This window comes from Micropterus salmoides, unplaced genomic scaffold (assembly GCF_014851395.1).
Source record: "Micropterus salmoides isolate LMB-PRFRI ecotype aquatic unplaced genomic scaffold, ASM1485139v1 Ms_hic_scaffold_14, whole genome shotgun sequence".
Taxonomy (NCBI): Eukaryota; Metazoa; Chordata; class Actinopteri; order Centrarchiformes; family Centrarchidae; genus Micropterus; species Micropterus salmoides.
Genome location: NW_024040485.1, coordinates 13,604,445 through 13,623,066, shown reverse-complemented (window position 1 = coordinate 13,623,066; position 18,622 = coordinate 13,604,445). Strand labels below are relative to the sequence as shown.

The 18,622-nt window shown below is 38.9% G+C and overlaps 1 protein-coding gene across 2 annotated transcripts; it reads right to left on the bottom strand.

Annotated features, from left to right (window-relative positions):
• Positions 1-4,181: 4,181 nt before the first annotated feature.
• On the bottom strand, positions 4,182-15,447 carry gjc2 (gap junction protein gamma 2). Of its 2 annotated transcripts, none has more exons than XM_038717795.1 (2): positions 15,102-15,447; positions 4,182-6,511 (listed from the first exon to the last, which is right to left on the bottom strand). In XM_038717795.1, exon 2 carries the CDS (start codon positions 6,480-6,482, stop codon positions 5,223-5,225), a length of 1,260 nt encoding a protein of 419 aa, XP_038573723.1. In that variant the 5' UTR covers positions 6,483-6,511; positions 15,102-15,447; the 3' UTR covers positions 4,182-5,222. The 2 variants fall into 2 exon arrangements, with proteins under 2 accessions (XP_038573723.1, XP_038573724.1); XM_038717796.1 differs by lacking the exon at positions 15,102-15,447 and adding an exon at positions 8,781-9,500.
• Positions 15,448-18,622: the final 3,175 nt, after the last annotated feature.

Here is an 18,622-nt window from a genome sequence, read left to right as displayed (position 1 = left end):
ATAGAAGTTGGAGAAATGTGGAAGCCTACAGCGTAATGTAAAAGCCTGTTTATAAAACGTCTCTGTTATAATCCACATGTTAGCCCCCACTGAAAAATAATAGGTAGGCCTTCTTATGGAAGAGAGCAACATTATTATATATCAGCACTTTCCTCCTTACAGCATAACAAGGCACCAGTTAAACTTTACTTAAAATAGCCCAGAGTTTTGACAAGAAACGTTTCATTTGTTTCTTGTTTTAAGATATGTACAAGATATGTTGTTAACTGATGTCATTATAACAAGAATTATTCATATGTTAACCAGAAAAAGGGGCCCCATAAACTTCAAGAGAAGTAGTCAAACTTAACATAAATTAATATGTTAATCCACAGCCTAGTTTTATGTATATAACACATGCATAAATGTATGCACTAAGATGCATTTTAAAATGCATAGATTTATACAGAATAAATAAATAGCTTTAGAGATAGCATCCTTTTTTATCAATCTTGAGTTACTGTGTGTATACAACTTCTATCATTAGTTTTTTTGTTTTGTTTTTTACAAAAAAATTATATTCAAGAAGTTTAAGTAAGCAGTGACAAAAGTGATAGGATAACTGTTGTATTGACTTCTTGGATAAGTTAAAGGCCAAATCTAGGGATGGGGATCGTTAATTTTTATTGATATTGATACCCTTATTGAGACTGCTTAATGATCCGATTCTTTATCAATACCACAATCGATACTTTACTATTATTTAGTGATGGTTATTTGGTAAGACCAGACCAACGGGCATGAAGTAGGCCTGCACGATATGAGGAAAATATTCAATGTGCCATAACGTTATATATTGAGATGACATATCACTTGCGATAAATAAACATATATTGAAGTATACATATTAACTGCCTGGTTGTTTTTAATTTAATATTTTAAATACAGCTCAATGTTGTTTCTAGACAACAGCAAAGTAACTCAATAACTTTATCTGACATCACAAGTAGTGAGTGACGTTTAGAAAGAATAACATCAGTCTGTATCAGTTTTTAAGACTACAAAGACCAGTCTGTGCTCCAGACAGACAGCTTTCTATTTAGCTTGTTTTTCACATTTGGCTGATGCCAAGCTAGCGTTAGCTGTGCTTGTATAAAACGTATAGGATGAGATACTGGGGACAGAGATGATTTAATTAACCATTTCTACATGTTTAACGTTACCTTAGAGACAGGTGTATTGATAAAGTATTGTCTTTTTACTTGCGAAGGTTTTATTGCATGTACTTACAGAAACGAGTGTAGCTGTCATCCACTAACATTACAGTAGTTTGGAGCTAACTTAAGACCCATTTATACCCCTGCGTAGGGTCTACGTAGCCATGCATTTATACTTGTGCGTAGGTGTGTCCGTCATTCTGCAATTACACCCCAAAACGCTAGTCGGCAGTAGCGCTACAGCGTCCACTGTGTGGACTTTTGCAGGCAGGCCGAGCAGGCTAACTTCCGGTTTAGCGCTCCGCTAATGTAAATGGGGGTATAATTATAAACGTGCAGCTAGTGTAGCCTTTCCAAATGTTACCGACCGAATGGATCACATTCTGAAAGTGAAACGAATCATTTCGCTCGGGTTGCGACAGTCAAATATATTGATTCACTGTGTTACAGCTGCTGTTTTGTCCGCTAGTAAATGTTACTTTAAAGAGCGGGGTACGTCTAGACGGCTCGGAGGCATTGCAAGGCTACCCGGCCGACCAATCACAGAGCTTACGGTCCGCGTCAACTCGACGTGTAGTTACATTTTTGAGGAGGTGCACGTTAGGCCTATGCCGTCACCTATGCCGTCGATTTGACGCAGAAGTATAAATTGCACTTTAACCCTCACTGTAACGTTATTCCACCGCGACGGCGCAGCGTCTTGCTCTGCTGCTGCCGGTGTGTGTGTGTGTGTAGGAGCCGACAGAGAGCAGGCAGAGACTGCAGCCTGATGATTTTCTTATCTATGAGAGGCCGATTAGGGTGAAAACACTGAAAAACAGACGCACACGCACTGAAAACTGTCACACACGCACTGACAATATGCGCACATACACTGAAAACACGGAAATACTGGCACATTCACATTGACAATGTGCACATACACACTGAAAATGATCATACATGCACCAACAACACACCAAGCACATGCACTGAAACCAGGCACAGACACACTGAAAATGTGCGCACACACATTAAAAAGGGCACACACAGTGAAATATGTGTACATCCACATTGACAAAGTACACATACACACTGAAAATATTCACACCACACAAACTTCACACAGAGTAGGATACAGGCTACTTGTCTGTGTGTGTATCTAAGTGTGTTTCAGTGAAGTCATTTCAGTGCCTGTTTCATTGTAACAGGAAGTCACTGATGCAGCTAGCTATATATCCATGGTCAAAATACATGTAGAATGTGTATAACAAGCTCAGCAAATCATTGCATATTGTAGATCATAAAGTGAAGTGTTGTAGGTTTCACGTAAATAAGAAGACAGAGATGAAGTTTATAAAATATCTGAAGGTGAGGAGCAAAAATTAAATGTGACATACAATAAATATCCCTCCCTGTAGGTTTAGGGATGCTGAACTAAATATATAAATATAATAAATTATTAACTGTTCATATAATTGCTTAGATAAACAATCTCTCTGAACAAGGCACTCGCACTGAAATCCATGTATCATCATGTTAGCTATGCTTTTATTTTGAAAGTTAGGACAGGAATCTAAGGCTTCTTGTTACACTACAACAGCTTCCGGGCGCACTAAAATAATTTTACACACACACACTCAGATACCCCTGTATTTCAGTGTATATGCGCACATTGTCAGTGCGTGTGTGACAGTTTTCAGTGTGCGTGTGTCTGTTTTTTAATGTTTTCACCCTAATCGGCCTCTCATACTTATCCATTGCGTTTCAAATTAAATCACATTTGACGCTTGAGACATAACGTTACATCATAGGAACCGCAAGTCTCGAAAGCAGTATCGATAAGTTCGAACCTTATTGATTTTCGGGTTTTGAGAAATTTTGGAACCGGATCCTTTTGGAACCGGGTCTCGATCCCCATCCCTAGCCACATCCAACCTCAAATGCTAGATCACATCTATGTAAAACTGACACACACATCTGTAGTAACGAAACAAAATGTGTAACTCATTACCAAAAGAGTTATGCAGAACTGTTGGGAAATAGGCAATAAAGGGCTGTGAAGGCACACCAAATGGTTTCTTCCAGGGATGCAAATCCACTAGATAAGAAACTCTCCAAACACTAAATATTTCAATACTTTTATTCTTAAAAAAACAAGCTAATTGTAATTTAACATTTCTTTCTCTAAGGACAAACAGCCATTGTTCTCTCTGTTAACGATTTATTGATTGTACCAGGTGTGGAGTGCCACTTGCTGTAAACAAAGAAACCTCCACTACATTGGCAAGTAGATAGTGGAAATTTTGTGGACTATACAGACAATATAATTTAGTGATCATTTTTCAGATGGGGCTGTTGTATACAATGAGCCATTCCAATGTACTGTAGGTTGTTCTAAGTAGCAGTCCACAGCTGCTGCTACTTATCCAATAAGTGACTGAAAAGTCCACAAATCAGTCTTTTGACACATACACCCCTTGTTTTAATAATTACAGTAAGTTAAAAAAAAATTATTTTCTTATTGCTGCAGTCGATTCTGGAAAAGAGTTGCTTTCCCCTTTTTAGGATATTTTCCCATATTTAAGATTATAAAATGCAGTGGGATTTCTTGGGTTGTAAAAAATAATATGCTCCTCCTACTGTAAGTGTGATTCTTCTCATTACAGGTTTACTGCCTCATGTATTTCAAAATTCTTCCTAGAGCATATACACTAATGACACATCTACTGTGGTCACTAACAGAATATTCTCAGCATGAAATAACATTTAATCAGTTTGTATAAATGAGCCATTTACAATTTGACCAATTGTTAATGCCATAGCCTAATATCTTCTTTTTCTTGTTACAAATATGACACTTCCTTGCTATAACAACATACTTGTCTTGTTGTTAACAATGAAACTTTATCGCAAGCTTCTACCTTTAATTGGATGTTTCATTTTGCAGTTTCCAAAACAAGCATGATAAAGCATAAATGCAGATGGCTATTACTAAGCAAGAAATCAGAGGTTTCAAATCAGTTTATTTCTTCATGAATAAAATACTAGAACAGTCTTTAAAAGTTTGAGGCACTTTGAAGTATGACAACAGTGAAGGCAGGATTAAATATTTTAGAAAACATACTGCTCTGATGACATGAATGAAAAACTTAACATGCCTAGACATAAGATTATATAGCTAAGGATGGGGTTTCTACTGTAGCCTATGTGTATACTCTATGTTCCCAGATGTAAAGCATGCATCATCTGCTTCAGATTGCAGAAAATCAGTATTTAGTAAAGAAAATAATCAGATTTTCTATTCACTTGCTTCTATCCCATCAAATGTGACACTGCAAGGCTTTGGAAAATATAGAATAGATAAATGCTTTGCACGCAACAACTGAAGAGATCATCACGCTAAGCTGATGTTTACCAAAATAGCCTACAGTGACACAGCCTTGTTTCATTACCTTTATCAAAAAATTTCACATTTAATTTTCTTCTCATCCACACTACATCCAAAAATACTTCCCCCAATATCAAACATGCATCTTTCCATCAACAATCATCGTTCTTCAGAAATGAGTCATTGTGCATTTGTACAGTGTTTTCTTTTCACTGCATTTTCAAATTTGGATTGAAATTTGGTATAATCATACACTTCTGAAAGTTAGATTTCTTCAAATTAATCCAGTTCATTGGCAGTCAAGGGTAGATCAGATAAATAGCTCAAAGCAGTCTGTTTATACTTTGACATTTTAGCTGGAATTAGAGATGTTTAACTAAATAAGCGCATGTTAACCATGTCCAAAAGCTGTGGCAAGGACAAAAAGACACCACAGAAGCAAAGAAGATTTATGATACTGGATTTGATCATTTCTTCACGTGTGGTTTTTTTTTTACTCCCTAAAACTATGTACTGAATTCCTTGTGTGATTGAAATTTTCAGTTGTTATTGTCCAAGGTCGCATCTCTCACACACACACATCCTCCAGCTGTGTCACAGTGCAGTTCCGGAGTCTAAAGAGTTTTTAATATTAATTTACTAAATTTGATTTATCTCTAGATCCAGACAGACGTCTTTCCATTTTTCACAATGGTTGCAGCCTTGTCCGTGGCTGATTTCGGCCTTGCTCCTTGTTTCTCCTGGACTGTGTTGACTCGATTTTGCTCTGCCATGGTGCCCCCAGATACAGGACTACTGGTTCTGGAGGTTTGCTGGTTGTTTTTGGTCTGATATGTTTGAAAGGCCATATCAAGCTGTTCTTGAGCGACCCGTAGGTGCCGGTGTAGGCTTGCCAAATCAGAAGGGATGTTCTCATCTGGGCTGGTGCACTGCTGCTCCTGGGCCACATTGGCCACGTTCTGCTCATGGGTGATGAGGCTGTTGGGGATCCTGCTAGGTTTGTCTGTCTTCATCACAAGGTTGTACCCCGGTGGGGAGGATGGGATGTTGCGAGAAAACGGGTATCCATATGACGTCCGTCGGCCCTGGTTCCTCTTCATGCGAAGCGTGTCCCGAAAGGTGCCAATTCCCAAGTGCAGCATCTCACACACATTTAGCACTAGACAAAGACAGCTTACCACATACATGATGAGGAGGAAGATTGTTTTCTCTGTGGGCCTGGAGATGAAACAGTCCACTCTGTGTGGACAGGGGACCCTGTTGCACACATATGAAGGACTAACTCGAAAACCATATAGGAGGTACTGTCCTGCAAGGAAAGCGATTTCAAAAATAGCTCGTGACATGAGCTGAAGGACATAGATTCTCATCAGGCCTTCTTCCATAATTCTTCGGCGGCCATCATGTTTTGGTGGGCCTTTGCTAGTGCTGCTCACTGGTTCAGGCTTTGCCTCCTGGACTTCCAATGTATCCTCATAGATCATGGGCTCTGCATCGTCATCTTCATTCTCCTCTAAGACATCCTCCAGATGGTGGCTCTCTCTCCATCTGTGTGTGTGAGAAGGAGGCTTTTTGCGGAGCCTGTGGTGCTTCCGGCGCTCCTCGTCTGAACTTCGGGCTATCTTATGGATGGCGTAACCCAAGTACATAATAGAAGGAGTGGAGATCATGATAATCTGGAAGACCCAGAAGCGGACATGCGAGAGAGGGGCAAAGGCATCGTAGCATACATTGTCACAACCTGGCTGCTTGGTGTTGCAGGTGAACTTGGTCTGCTCGTCCGAATAGATGGACTCGCCTCCAACCGCTGTGAGCACAATGCGAAAGATGATGAGCACTGTCAGCCACACTTTCCCCACGAACGTGGAGTGGTTGTGGATCTCTTCCAGGAGACGAGTGAGAAAGCTCCAGCTCATGTTGCTCTAACAAGCTTTTCAACTAGAATCTGTAAAGACAGAATAAAGAATTCATAAAGGGATTCACAGTGAATATTACTTTGTAGTACTATGTTGTAACTGTATATTCTTACAGTTCCATTCCTTGTATCAAATACCTGTGGCAAATCCAGACTAGGGCTGCAACTAACGATTACATTCATTATTGATTAATCTACCAAACATCATCTGTAAGGTGTCCTAGAGCCTAAGTCTTCTCTTAACATATCAAATATCTTATTTTGTTTGACTACCACTCCAAAAACCTAAAGATATTCAATTAACTATCATAGAAGACTAATAAGATCAGAAGATAATCACATTTGAGAAGATGAAACTGGATGATTCTTGGCGTTTTTGCTCAAAAAATGACATAAATTATTAATTGAATATCAAAATACTTGCTAATTTATTTTCTCTCAATCAACAAATTGATGAATCACGAACCATTTCAGCTCTAATCCTGTGTGGACCTATTTGAAATGCTTTTCCAAAGGGTAACAATGACATTTTTCACTGTTATTCTGTAATTCTTGGGTTCAATTGAATGATACAGAAAACCCTGTAAGGATGCTTTTTTTGTTTGCAGCTCTTAGTTTTAATCAGCTCTAAATCTTACTGTAATCTGCACAGTAGGACTTCTTCATTTAGAGGAGACCTTCATTTTCAATTGATTGCACAGCCAAACACAAGACAATGGCTTGTGTTGATTGATGTCATTACGTAGCTTGATGTCATTCAGTCACCCTACATAAACACGCACCGTGTAGTATTTCTTATATTCCATTCTAACATATTGAAATGGTTTGTGCAATGGTAAAAATAGCAAAGGCAAGATTAAAACAAAAAGAGGAAAACACTTCCGACACACACAAACTCACCAGCACCAGCAATCATTTTGATTATAGCTTTGACCCAAGAACAGTACAAGAGCGTGACAGACTACAAACACAAATTGAAACTGACACAGCTCTGAATGTATGAAAAGCCCATAGTGCCACTTCAGAAACATACTGTACTCTATGTTTCAACTGTTTCAACACGTCATGCTAAGGGACATGCAGACACACACACACAAACAGATGACGTGAAACCTCGGTGTCATATTGTCTTCACAGTCAGAGTCACTACTGACTCTGTGAGGTGAATGAAGCTTCAATGTGGAGACAGGGTAGTGCTCCTGACCCATTCATGGGGCAGAGCTGCAGAGTTCATGTTGATCTCATGACTGCGGCACTGTGTTCCCTGGTGTGGGATGTGCCATCTCCCCTGCCATCTGAGTGAACAGGAGAGGCTTGTTGCTCAGCCACAAGGCCTCCCCTCCAGATCCAGCACTGTTGACGCTGGGGAGGGGACAGATGGCACCTATGGTGGGCAACTCATGTTTGCTCCGGGATGGCATGACAGGAGGGCCGCTACACTGAGGATTTACACTGAAGTTTGAATGAATCTGTTGTGTATCATAGCGTCAACATTATACCTTAACATTTAAGTGTTATGGGATATCCGCCTGTTGTTGATGTGTTTTACAGCGTGTTATGTTGATTGTGCTGCCTTGTTTGTCTTTAATTTTTGCTGCTGCCATTTTAAGCAGGTCTGCCCTTGAAATTCTAAGTGGGACTTGCCTTTAAAACATGTACATGTCTACTTTAGACTAAGTGAATCTTAGATTCATAAGGTTTTGCTTAATATGTGTCTGCTGAGAAATCACACAAAACAACGTACTCCAAGACATTTTTCCTTTATACTATTTTTTAAAATAGTGCCACATGCAGGTAGAAATGTTTCCAGCTGACCTATAGCTGACCTTATTTTAACTACAAAGTTATTAATGTCACACATGTTTAAATGCATTAAATACATTCTCTTGGTATTTTTAAATTCCACAAAATGGAGCCAATTTTAAATAGAAGTATACTACAAATGGATACTTCAAGGGTAAATTAGAGGAACAACATTTTAGTTGACCAATTATAGAACTGTGTATTTCATCATAAATGCAAGTGCAGGCCTAAATTTTGACATTATTAAACATGCATCATGTTGTTGGATATAAATATAACTATAGCTTCTTATAGCATTGGTTCAATTGCTTTACCTTTATAGCAGAATATTCATATTTGAAAGACTGCAATGGCATGAAATTATATGTTCCACAGGGTTTATTCAGACACAGGACCTCACAATTTCACTGTAACACAACGTGCATCTACAATCATGTGTCAGGATAGTTGAACAGACAGTTTCTTTAGCGGAAAGTCAGTAAATGAAACAACCCACCTGGAAAAGTTGCACATGCATTTCCCATCCTGAAGGTCTCCTCTGCCCTCTCTAGATATCCCCTGCACAGTCTGATCCATGGAATACCACCTCCATCCTAATGTCCTGGCCTTTTTCCGTCTTAAAAACGAGAACCAGTGGCGGAGCTTATTAGACTAGACTTTCTATTTATCCTGTTTTCCCACTCTGTGAAGAAGTGAGGTCTCACCGCTGTGAATGCCTCACATTCTGGCTTGTGTCTGGTTTCTATTACACCAGCCTTCTGCCCAAGAAGGAAGTATAAAAAACAGAGAGGCAGAAAAAAAATCCTCCTCTGGCAAATGACCCTCATCCGAGGGTTCAGACTTGAGGATATAGTACTGCAGCTTGAAATGAACACCCAGCTGAGGGAGCGTGTTAATCGCAACACAGTCAACCTCCCCCCAATGCTCATGTGCAACATTTGCAACACAGATGATGAGGGTCTCTCTCTCTCTCTGTTTCTCTTATTTGGTCTCTCTCCCCCCCTAAATGTCTCCATCTGTCTACTGTATGTATCTCAGCTTCCTGCAGGTAAACATCTTCATGCTTCTAACCATGTACACAACAGCAGTAGCTCAGAAAAAAAGGTGACGTATAGAGTCGTGGCACACTTCACACTTATTTGTAAAAATGCAAAAGGTCATTAAAACATCCACACCTCTTCCTCTCACTCTCTATATGTGTCTCAAGCACACACATCAACCACGACAAATGCAGGTTGGCAACCTTTATATTCTATTATCTGTCTTATTTACAATTACATAACAGTTTACAGTGGGTGACAGTTATGAAAAAGCAACTTTGGGGAGACAAAGACAGGGAGTTTAAGGAAAGAAGTGTCACCAAGACAGAAGCCACCTTGCCTCAGTGCAGATCCGCTAGAATGTAACCAGCAAGTACGCTCAGTCATATCGAGTGTCATAATATTTAGTTCCTCCATCCAGGCAGATGGCCAGATAACAGAGCAGTGGACAGGTTGCAATCTGCACTATAGCTACACATCTTTTCTAGCTTGATGTTTATACTTCAAGCTTTCACCTCGGCCTGCCGAGCGCAGTAGCACACGTTGTTACTTAAGGCATGTGATGGATTTTTTTCACATAACAGCAAGAGCAGCTGTGTGTGGACATAAGTATCTATCTCTCTCTCTGTCTCTCTCTCTCTCACATTCACGCACACACACATACACACACTTCATTGCATTTTTTCAAAGCCTGAAATGACATGACAAAGTACAGATGAGGAGGAGATTCATGCAAGATTAAAATCGGAAAGGAATTTCTCCATGTCTTTATTCTATGTGCCAGACCTTGCTGTCAAGTTTGGGAAGGGATCTAAACTCAACTACTTTTAATAGAGGACAGATAAACGTGTTAGTGTCTGGCTTGCTTTAATGAAATGTGTCTGCTCATTGTCACAGTGACCATATTATTATAATGTTACTTTCACAAGGCCCTCAATAACCCATAGTTATTACCTGTATACAGCTATAAAGCGAAGAATAACGTTCAACAACATTGGTAAGGCCTCAATCAATCAGATCTCAGTTTTAAAACAGTTCCTTAAAATTAAAAGTAAAAATATTTATTTCCTTTGTCTATTGTAAGAATATTAGTCTGTCTTTAGCCAGAGCAAAGACAAATGCAGCAAGACACGTAGAAAATGAGACAGGACAAGCACTTCATAAGTCTTTGCATTTAGATATTATTCTGTAGTTTATGGTGTAAAGAAAGCTCTGAGAGCCAGCCATCTGGGCCTGCAGGATCCATCTTCCAGAGGCCTCGCCTTCAAGGCTCCCCTCTCAGTCTGACTGAGGAGATGTGGCGTAGTGAGCACCCCTGGTGCAGCACTGAGGAAAATGAGACAGGGGATGCTGCTGGAATGACTAGAGCATTTGGGATTTGGACATGTGCTATCCCTAAGGGACAAATAAGCACGTGTTTTTAAGTTGCAGTGCATTCCTCTCCATCCAAAATCTTCCCATCGTCCAAAGACACAGATGGTCCAGTGAAGACGGTTCATAAGTGAATATTCATCTAAAAGTCAAATAGAGTTTATATGGTTGGGATTTACAATTAACACTCTGCTTCACTGTAATTGCAGGTATTGTTTATATACCTACAGTATGTCTATATATTTTGTATCTTATATAAGATGTTTATCTATTATATTAAATTCACAGACCTGTTTTTATAGAGTTCTGTGTGTAATATTGATTAGGTTAAATGCGGTGATAAAAGTAAAATAGATAAGATTTCTTTTTAACTGTTGTTTTCCATCTTTAACTTGGCCTTATTTTCATTTCTGGTTCTTCCAAGGACCAGGTTTTACGTCACACTCAAATTAAACAAGGTATTACTTTACTAATTTATCATTACTTACTTTATTACAATCTATCCATGTCTTTTATATCAGTCAGGGATACCGTTTTTTTTTTTCTTTTTACAAAAAGGGAAATATGAGACAATAGATTTGGTTTCCTTTTTCCAAAAATGAATTTTGTCTTTGAAACGGAGCTAAAATATTTAAGTTGCACAAATTACTTCAAGCAAAAACAGAAGTGCAGAAATGCATAAAGTCAAACCAAACCAATGACTGTCTGGTTTTGTTGTTGTTCCTGTCTCCTCAGACAATTCAGGCTATTCTGGCTTTGGGAAACTGTGGTTCATGTTGATAAATATTGATTGGACTGCCCAGAGCCAGGAAAATATTACAGTATTCCCCTGTTAGACATTGCTTGACATTGCTCTTGTCACAAGGACTGGCATCATGTGACAGCCAAAAGAAAGTGTTTAATATTCATTAGGTTAAAGTTATATTTAGCGTTGAAAGCATTTTCAATTGTGGTAGCATCTGTGAATTACGAACAACTTTCAAGAAAATCTAACATGACAGCTGACGAATAAACAAAGTTTTTCCGACCTTCAAGACAAAATAAGTGAAAAATATTCATAAAAACTGCTGTGGTGCACTTGCTGTATGAGGTCTTCAGACATTTATCGGATTTTTTTAATGTATGTCAATCGCCGAAATATTTTACTGGAATGACTGAATTTTCAGTCCCATACAGTTTCACCTTTTAAGAGGTCACTGGGAGCTGTGAGGGTTTGCAGCATAGCCGAGTGTTGAAATGATGCAACATGGAGGAGTGAACATCTCGACAACTCTCCTTGGCCGCCGCCAATGTCATCACAAGAGTTTTTATCCACATGTATTTACTGAACAAAGTTGATGTGAGCAGACTGGGGGCTGTGGAGGTCTGTGTTTATGTAACAGATCAAGCTCCACCATGTGACTTGAATGTGAACCCCCCCCCCACCCCTTCCCCAAGAGAAAAGAGTGACACAAGACACCAGAGCAAAAACATGCAACTTGGTGCATGTACTCCTCCTCTCTCCCATCTCTCCTACTGCTATCATTAAACTGTTCTCACCAGGCTGTGGGGGGCTATCCCATAGGCAGCCTGAGAGTGGTGGCAGTCCCATCTCATTTGTTCATTTTTCTCCCAGTTTCTCAGCCGAGCCTATCCTACCCCCAGGGTGACTGCGTCCCGTGCCAGTTTTACTAAGGCCACTGAAGCGACTGAGATGAAGAGCCTTGAGGTGGATGCCAACAACTTCCCTCAGCCTGGGCTCTGCGTCTCCTGCATATGAGTAAAGCAACTTGTATTGAGTTTGCATTACACTATTTTAAAACTGCACTCACAAGACAATGGAGACTTGTTTTCAAAGCTGATGTATGTTAGTTCAGTTGCTAAAAATTAGGCACCCAACTACTGCTCTAATAAACAAAGCTTCAATTGTCAGGTATTCAATCCTATCCTAAAAATATTTAACATAACAGGTACATTATACATCTGGACTCACTTAAAATGCCTATGTCAAATGATTTGAAGCACCGGAACTGAAGATATAAAGCAATATTTTAATATCCTAAAAGTAGATCAGATGTTGCCTGTTTCTTGTCCCACAAGGAGAGTCCATTTTACTGTCCTTAAATACTCCAATCATTCTGGTAGTAAATATTTGCCACTTAAAACTCATGAGGTACTGTGCTGACCTATAGAGCAGACATCAAGAGCTCAAAACATGAGTTTTGAGTCTTATTTATGTTTATGTGTTTATGAGTCGGACATTATAAAGCATTGCATCCGTGTTTCCTCACCCAATTAGATATTTCTGTCATAATAAACACTCTGATATGAGGTGACTTTTTGCCAGTTTTCATCAGTGTGCCAGTTATATTTTTCACAGAAAAGTTGTGCAAACCAGGGTTTTTGTCATTTACAGTGGCCACTGCACATGGATTACATGATACACTAAAGCGCCATATCATGTTTGGCCTTTGTCAGAACTATCTACACCGCAATAAGTATCATTTTCTAATTTGGGTCACAGATGTACCTTAAATTAAAAACAGATGTTTTTATAACAAGACTAATGATAATGTATGTCCTTGAATTTATGTTTTAAAATTAGATAAAATAAAACATGATGTATAGTTAGATAGACAGATCGCTATTTGCCATAAATGTTTTTTACACTAACTGGTAGATGATGTTTTCCTTCAGGGCAGTAAAATCCAACACACAGCCTTCCAAACAAACAAAATAACAGCAGTTTGCTAGCAGAGCTGGAGGGCCTTAATCTTTGATGTTATCTTGTCTTAACTGGCCATGTCATGGGCTGATCTGGGGCAAGCCCAAAGGAGCAGCAGACCTAGTCAGGGTCATTTGAACTAGCAGAGATATATGTTTACCACAGTTCCTTCCTTCCAGATGCCTTTGTGCCATTGCCCTTCTCCAACTCAGTGAGCTCCAGACACCGGTAGCAACGCTGCAGGACCCCCAATGGTAACAACAATATACCATCTCTCTTTGGTATTCACGCAACAAAAGCTCTGATCAAATCTGAAAATGTGCACATGCTGTAACAGTGTACTAGTTGACACATGACACATTTAATGCTCGGCTATTAAGCCAGTGAAATTGCAAAGAAAAGGCGATCTGCTGAGTAAGGCACAGCTTGGGCAAAATATGAATCTTAAAGGACATTAGGAGATGATGTAATATACACAGTGAATATTTTCTGTAGGCCTATTCATTAATGAGCAAAAAAATACCTGCTTTTGAATACAAATTTATCAGTGTAGTTAAATATATTTTCGCTTTGAGAGCCTACATTAGCTTGAAGCTCATGTACTTTTCTCCACTATTGTCAGTGGACATTTTAATCCACAAGATGGCAATCATGTATTTAATAAAAAAAGACTCCTAATGACCTTACACAAACCTTCTGAAAACGTGCTAGACTTTAACAGTCACACTCTGAGGTTAATGACCTGTTTAGAATGTTAACATAGATGATAACATTCCTGATACTGGGAGTAATGACCCTGTTGTCGTAACATCAGATGAAAAACACGAAAAGAAAGCTCAATCATTTACAGAACTTAAAGTTTAGTTTTTTAAGAGACTAAATGCAACTAATTAGGATGACTGAGAGCAGTAGTGTTTAGAAAAAACACTGGAAAAAGATAAATTGTATAATTTATCTCAGTGGTATGGTGAACTACAATATGGAACACATACTTTCACTAGAAATTTAAACAACTACAGCTACCAATCTCAACAACTATGCACATGTAAGCTACACCAAAAGGGTGGTTATGCTGTAGTCTCATTGTTTCAGGCTTTGAGGACTGCTTTCCAGTTAAAATGCTTGTACCTTTATCACTGGTAAATTGTCTTATTTATTTGTTATTCTTATTTATTATAAAACACCTGCTTAATTATCTTTAGTTTTAAGTATATTTTGCTTTATAGAGAAAATACCATTCAAATGTTTTCAATGGTCAACAAGAACATATCCATTTGAGCCTCTGTGGCAATGAGACTGTCTCCGTTTCTTGAGATTTCCGTAACTTATTCGGGCGGAGAGAAGATAAAGTAGCTCAGTGCTTGTACCATAATTTTCAAGAATATAAAACTAAGTACCAACACAATATGAGACAACAATACAAAGTGAGACAAAGGTCAGCTGCATTCAAAACTAAACCTCTCAGCACAGCATTAAACCCCACTGTTTAACCACCCTCTATTAATTTTAAACCTATTTATTTTCTGCTACTAGACTTAAAGATTTGTTGTATGACCTTCTACATTTCGAGTTGAATTAAAATGATTGTGAAAAAAATAAAGCCTTTGTTTATGTATATTAAGCAAAGAACTGCATAGTAGGAAATTCTTTAGCGTTTCACAGCACCATAGTGGAAAAAAGGACAATGTAAGGCTGTACCTACCTGTCCATGTGGATAAACTGGAGCTTATTCTACGCTTTATGGTAGGTCATCCTGGGCGGGCATCCAGAGGCATCGTTTCACTGTTCAGGCTCAGAAAAAGGATGAGTGAGACAATGGGTCATTTTTCTTCAAAACCCCTCACCACCAAGTACAGGCAGGACACTCAGGAGACCAGCATCCTGCCAAAGGCCCCATTGTTCCCCAGTCTGTCCGCCTGCTTTGCCATGACCACTGACTGTTTATTTATTTAATTCAGGATGACTCCTACTACAAACCCATTCATTTGCCCAGAAATGAAAAGCCTTGCTTTTCCTGATTTAGCTGTGTGAGGGTGTGTGTGTGTGTGTGTGTTCGTACATGACATTTAAGATTACTACCAAAGCTATCACCAGCTATCCACATCATTCCCAACACAATTTAGCAGAGGGGACTCAAGTGTGAGATTTGGACTTGAGTCCAACTTAAGTCGCACACAGTGCCTTCAGACCCGACTTGAGACTCGTCCTCGCGGCCACACGTGAGAGAGGACAGCAAACACCGGCAGCTGCTGCATGCCATTCAACTTCATACAACAAGGCCCAAACAAAGAAGCCCTGAATGCAAAAAATGTTAGTAACCACGTTTAGCTCAGCATTGGCCATATACAATACATTTATTCAGTTTACGTTACGCTGACTGCCATCACGTTGATTATTAACGTCGGCTGCAAATAAGTTACAGGTTTATTGTTGATCAATGTAACTTTACAGTTTTATTTAGTAAGGCCATAACGATACACTGGTTTGAGAGTCTTGGGGATGTGTTGACTGACAGTAGTTTAAAAGCTGTGATTAGTTGTAGACACATTGTACATTAGCCTACATGATTGTGCTCTGTGAAATACAGGATACAGGTTTATTGTTGATCATGTTACATTACAGTTTTATGTAGTTAACGTTACACTGGGTTTGAGAGCCTGCGGTTGGTGTTGACCTACAGTAGTTAATGAGAGATTATGATAGCATGATTTGTGTATTATTCAGGGTAACCAAAATTATTGTGTTTTGTCATATTGATCTCTGATCTATTTTATAGGTAGAAGTTTATATTAAACTAGACTGGATGTGTGTGTTTTTGGAGAAGGGAAGTTACAGGGAGTCTCTGCATGATCAGATAAGGAGACCTGAACAAGAAAACAGGCAGATGTGGGAGGGGTGGTCTGGAATGTAGCACCAAAGATCAGATCTCCAAGATATCTCATTTCAGGGACTACTGTCGTAATCTGCCCAGCAACAGCATGGTGATTCGTGGAATCGGATGACGAAACATTGGGGGCAGAGGATGTGGGCCAATCATCCACTGACCTACACTTTTGTTTTATGGCTTAACGATGTATACTGGGATGTATACTGGGTCAGGGAGAGATAACAAGTCAGACTTCATGAACTGAAGCAGCTTGTTGGTGGTCAGGGAATTAAGGAAGACTCAAATCCCAGAGCTCTGGAAGCTTTATTCATTTACTTGTAATAAAACTGATTAATTTTGACCAAAAACACCTTCTTCTATTGCTTCATTAAAGAACACATAGGACCGAGGACTACACATAGTTTAAAAAGGGTAATTTAAAGTCATGGCCCAACATTAATAGGCGGTCATTAATTGCATTGCACATTACATGGTTGTGCTCTGTAAAAGAAAAACAGGTTACAGTTACAGAATCCTTTATAGTGAAGCAGTTTTATAAGCAGCCTGGTTTGAACGCAGCAAGTGATACAACATTCATTAAAAGTTGAGAAGAGAGTTGAGACTTGACTTGGACTCTTACTCAGTGACTTGAGATTTGACTTGGACTCTAGCTCAAAGACTTATGAGCATCTCTGCAATTTAGTCAACCTCCAGGGCATTTTTGGGTTTAAGTACACATTTTATTATTTTCTTTGCCATTTCTAAAGGTTATTTTCAAGGCCAAAAAGCTTGTGTAAAGCTTTCCCTCAGCTGGATGCAGAGGGCTGTTTGTTGTTTTTGTCAGCTGATGGAAATATGGCATGACAGCTCTTTTTCTTGATATGCCATGGTGTTGTGGTGGCAGCCCGGCTGACTGTGCCACCGTTCCTTAATAAAACCTGTTTAAACCTGAGCGTTGCGTTTGGGTCCGTTCTGTCGTGACTCACAGCACCATGGCATGCCAAAAACCTGATGATCACAAAAGATTTGATAGTCTTTTTTTGGTATTATGTTTGACCTCTTTTTGTATCACAAATGTAGTGACTGTATGAAATTAATGTTGAACTTACATGTAGAGAAAGTAGAGCTTGTACTATATCATAGTAATTAATTTAGAATGTATTCATACATGGAATATACCCCAAAGTGTTCTAAATACAACCAACTCTGTAAAACAATAATACAAACTCTGGTTATCCTCTGCCTTCAGGATCACCGACTATCAGATTCTACTCCAGTCTCCAAGCGTGTTAGCCAGCTCTCCCAGCAAAGTATCCGTCTGGACTTCAACCCCCTTACCTCTGCCCTTCTTGCAAGCCTGCCACTCTATTTCTATCTAATTGGCCAGACTTGAGTCTGCTCTTGTGTTCAGCCTGGATCGCTGACACACACAAGCCTTTCACAGTTTAAGCAAACCGCGGACTTCCAAGATGTAAGGATGATGACGATGGTGATGATGACAATAATAATAATAGCTTTATTGGTATAGCAACAACAAAGTGCTTTACGGCAATCAATTTAAAACACAGACAAGCCAAATAAAAATCAGTATCAAAACAAGTCAATGTGCAATTTAGGGAAAAATTTGTTACACATCACAGTGGTTTGAGTTCAATAAATAAAACAAATCAATACACAAATAATAAAGAAATAGTACATTGGATAAAGGTTTGAGAAACAACTGGCTGAGCAAATGGCCACCAATTAAAACATTAATGTGGTTGGTCCGTCTGAAGTCCATTGAAAGTGTGCCAAGAACGGTTATTCAACAGTTGTTTCCTGGCGGATGTCCAGTTTCACGAAGAATCAGTATTTGAGATTATTTTATTTGTGACAATATGACTGAAAAAATACTTCTCTGGCACACACTGATGAAAAAGTGAACAAATTTGATAGTGAGGTTTAATGATTTACAATATTGCAGAAGTTAGTATTCACTGCAGGATTATAACAGGGTTTTCAGTTTTAAGATGGAAAGAAACACCTCAGATTGAGGGCATTGTTTCATTCATTACATTTGAATAAAGTCCACTATAGAGCAGACTAAGTCTTTGAAAATGTAATGTCAAATGTTGTTCTCATTTTCATTGTCACATAGTTACAAATTGGCATTTTAATCTTATTTTTGACTTAAAAAGACCATGAACACATGGACATGTAAATGCAATAGACTGGGGGCGCTGTTTCACTTATTGCATTTGAATATAGTCCACTATAGAGCAGACTAAGTCTTTGAAAATCAAATGTCAAATGCTGTTTCCATTTTCATTTTAATATGGTCCTAGAATGCTCACACAAGTATGTGAAAATGAAAATGA

What these genes read in the sequence shown, in the direction of transcription:
- gjc2 (XM_038717795.1), bottom strand. Translation starts at nt 6,482, where the DNA reads ATGAGCTGGAGCTTTCTCACTCGTCTCCTGGAAGAGATCCACAACCAC.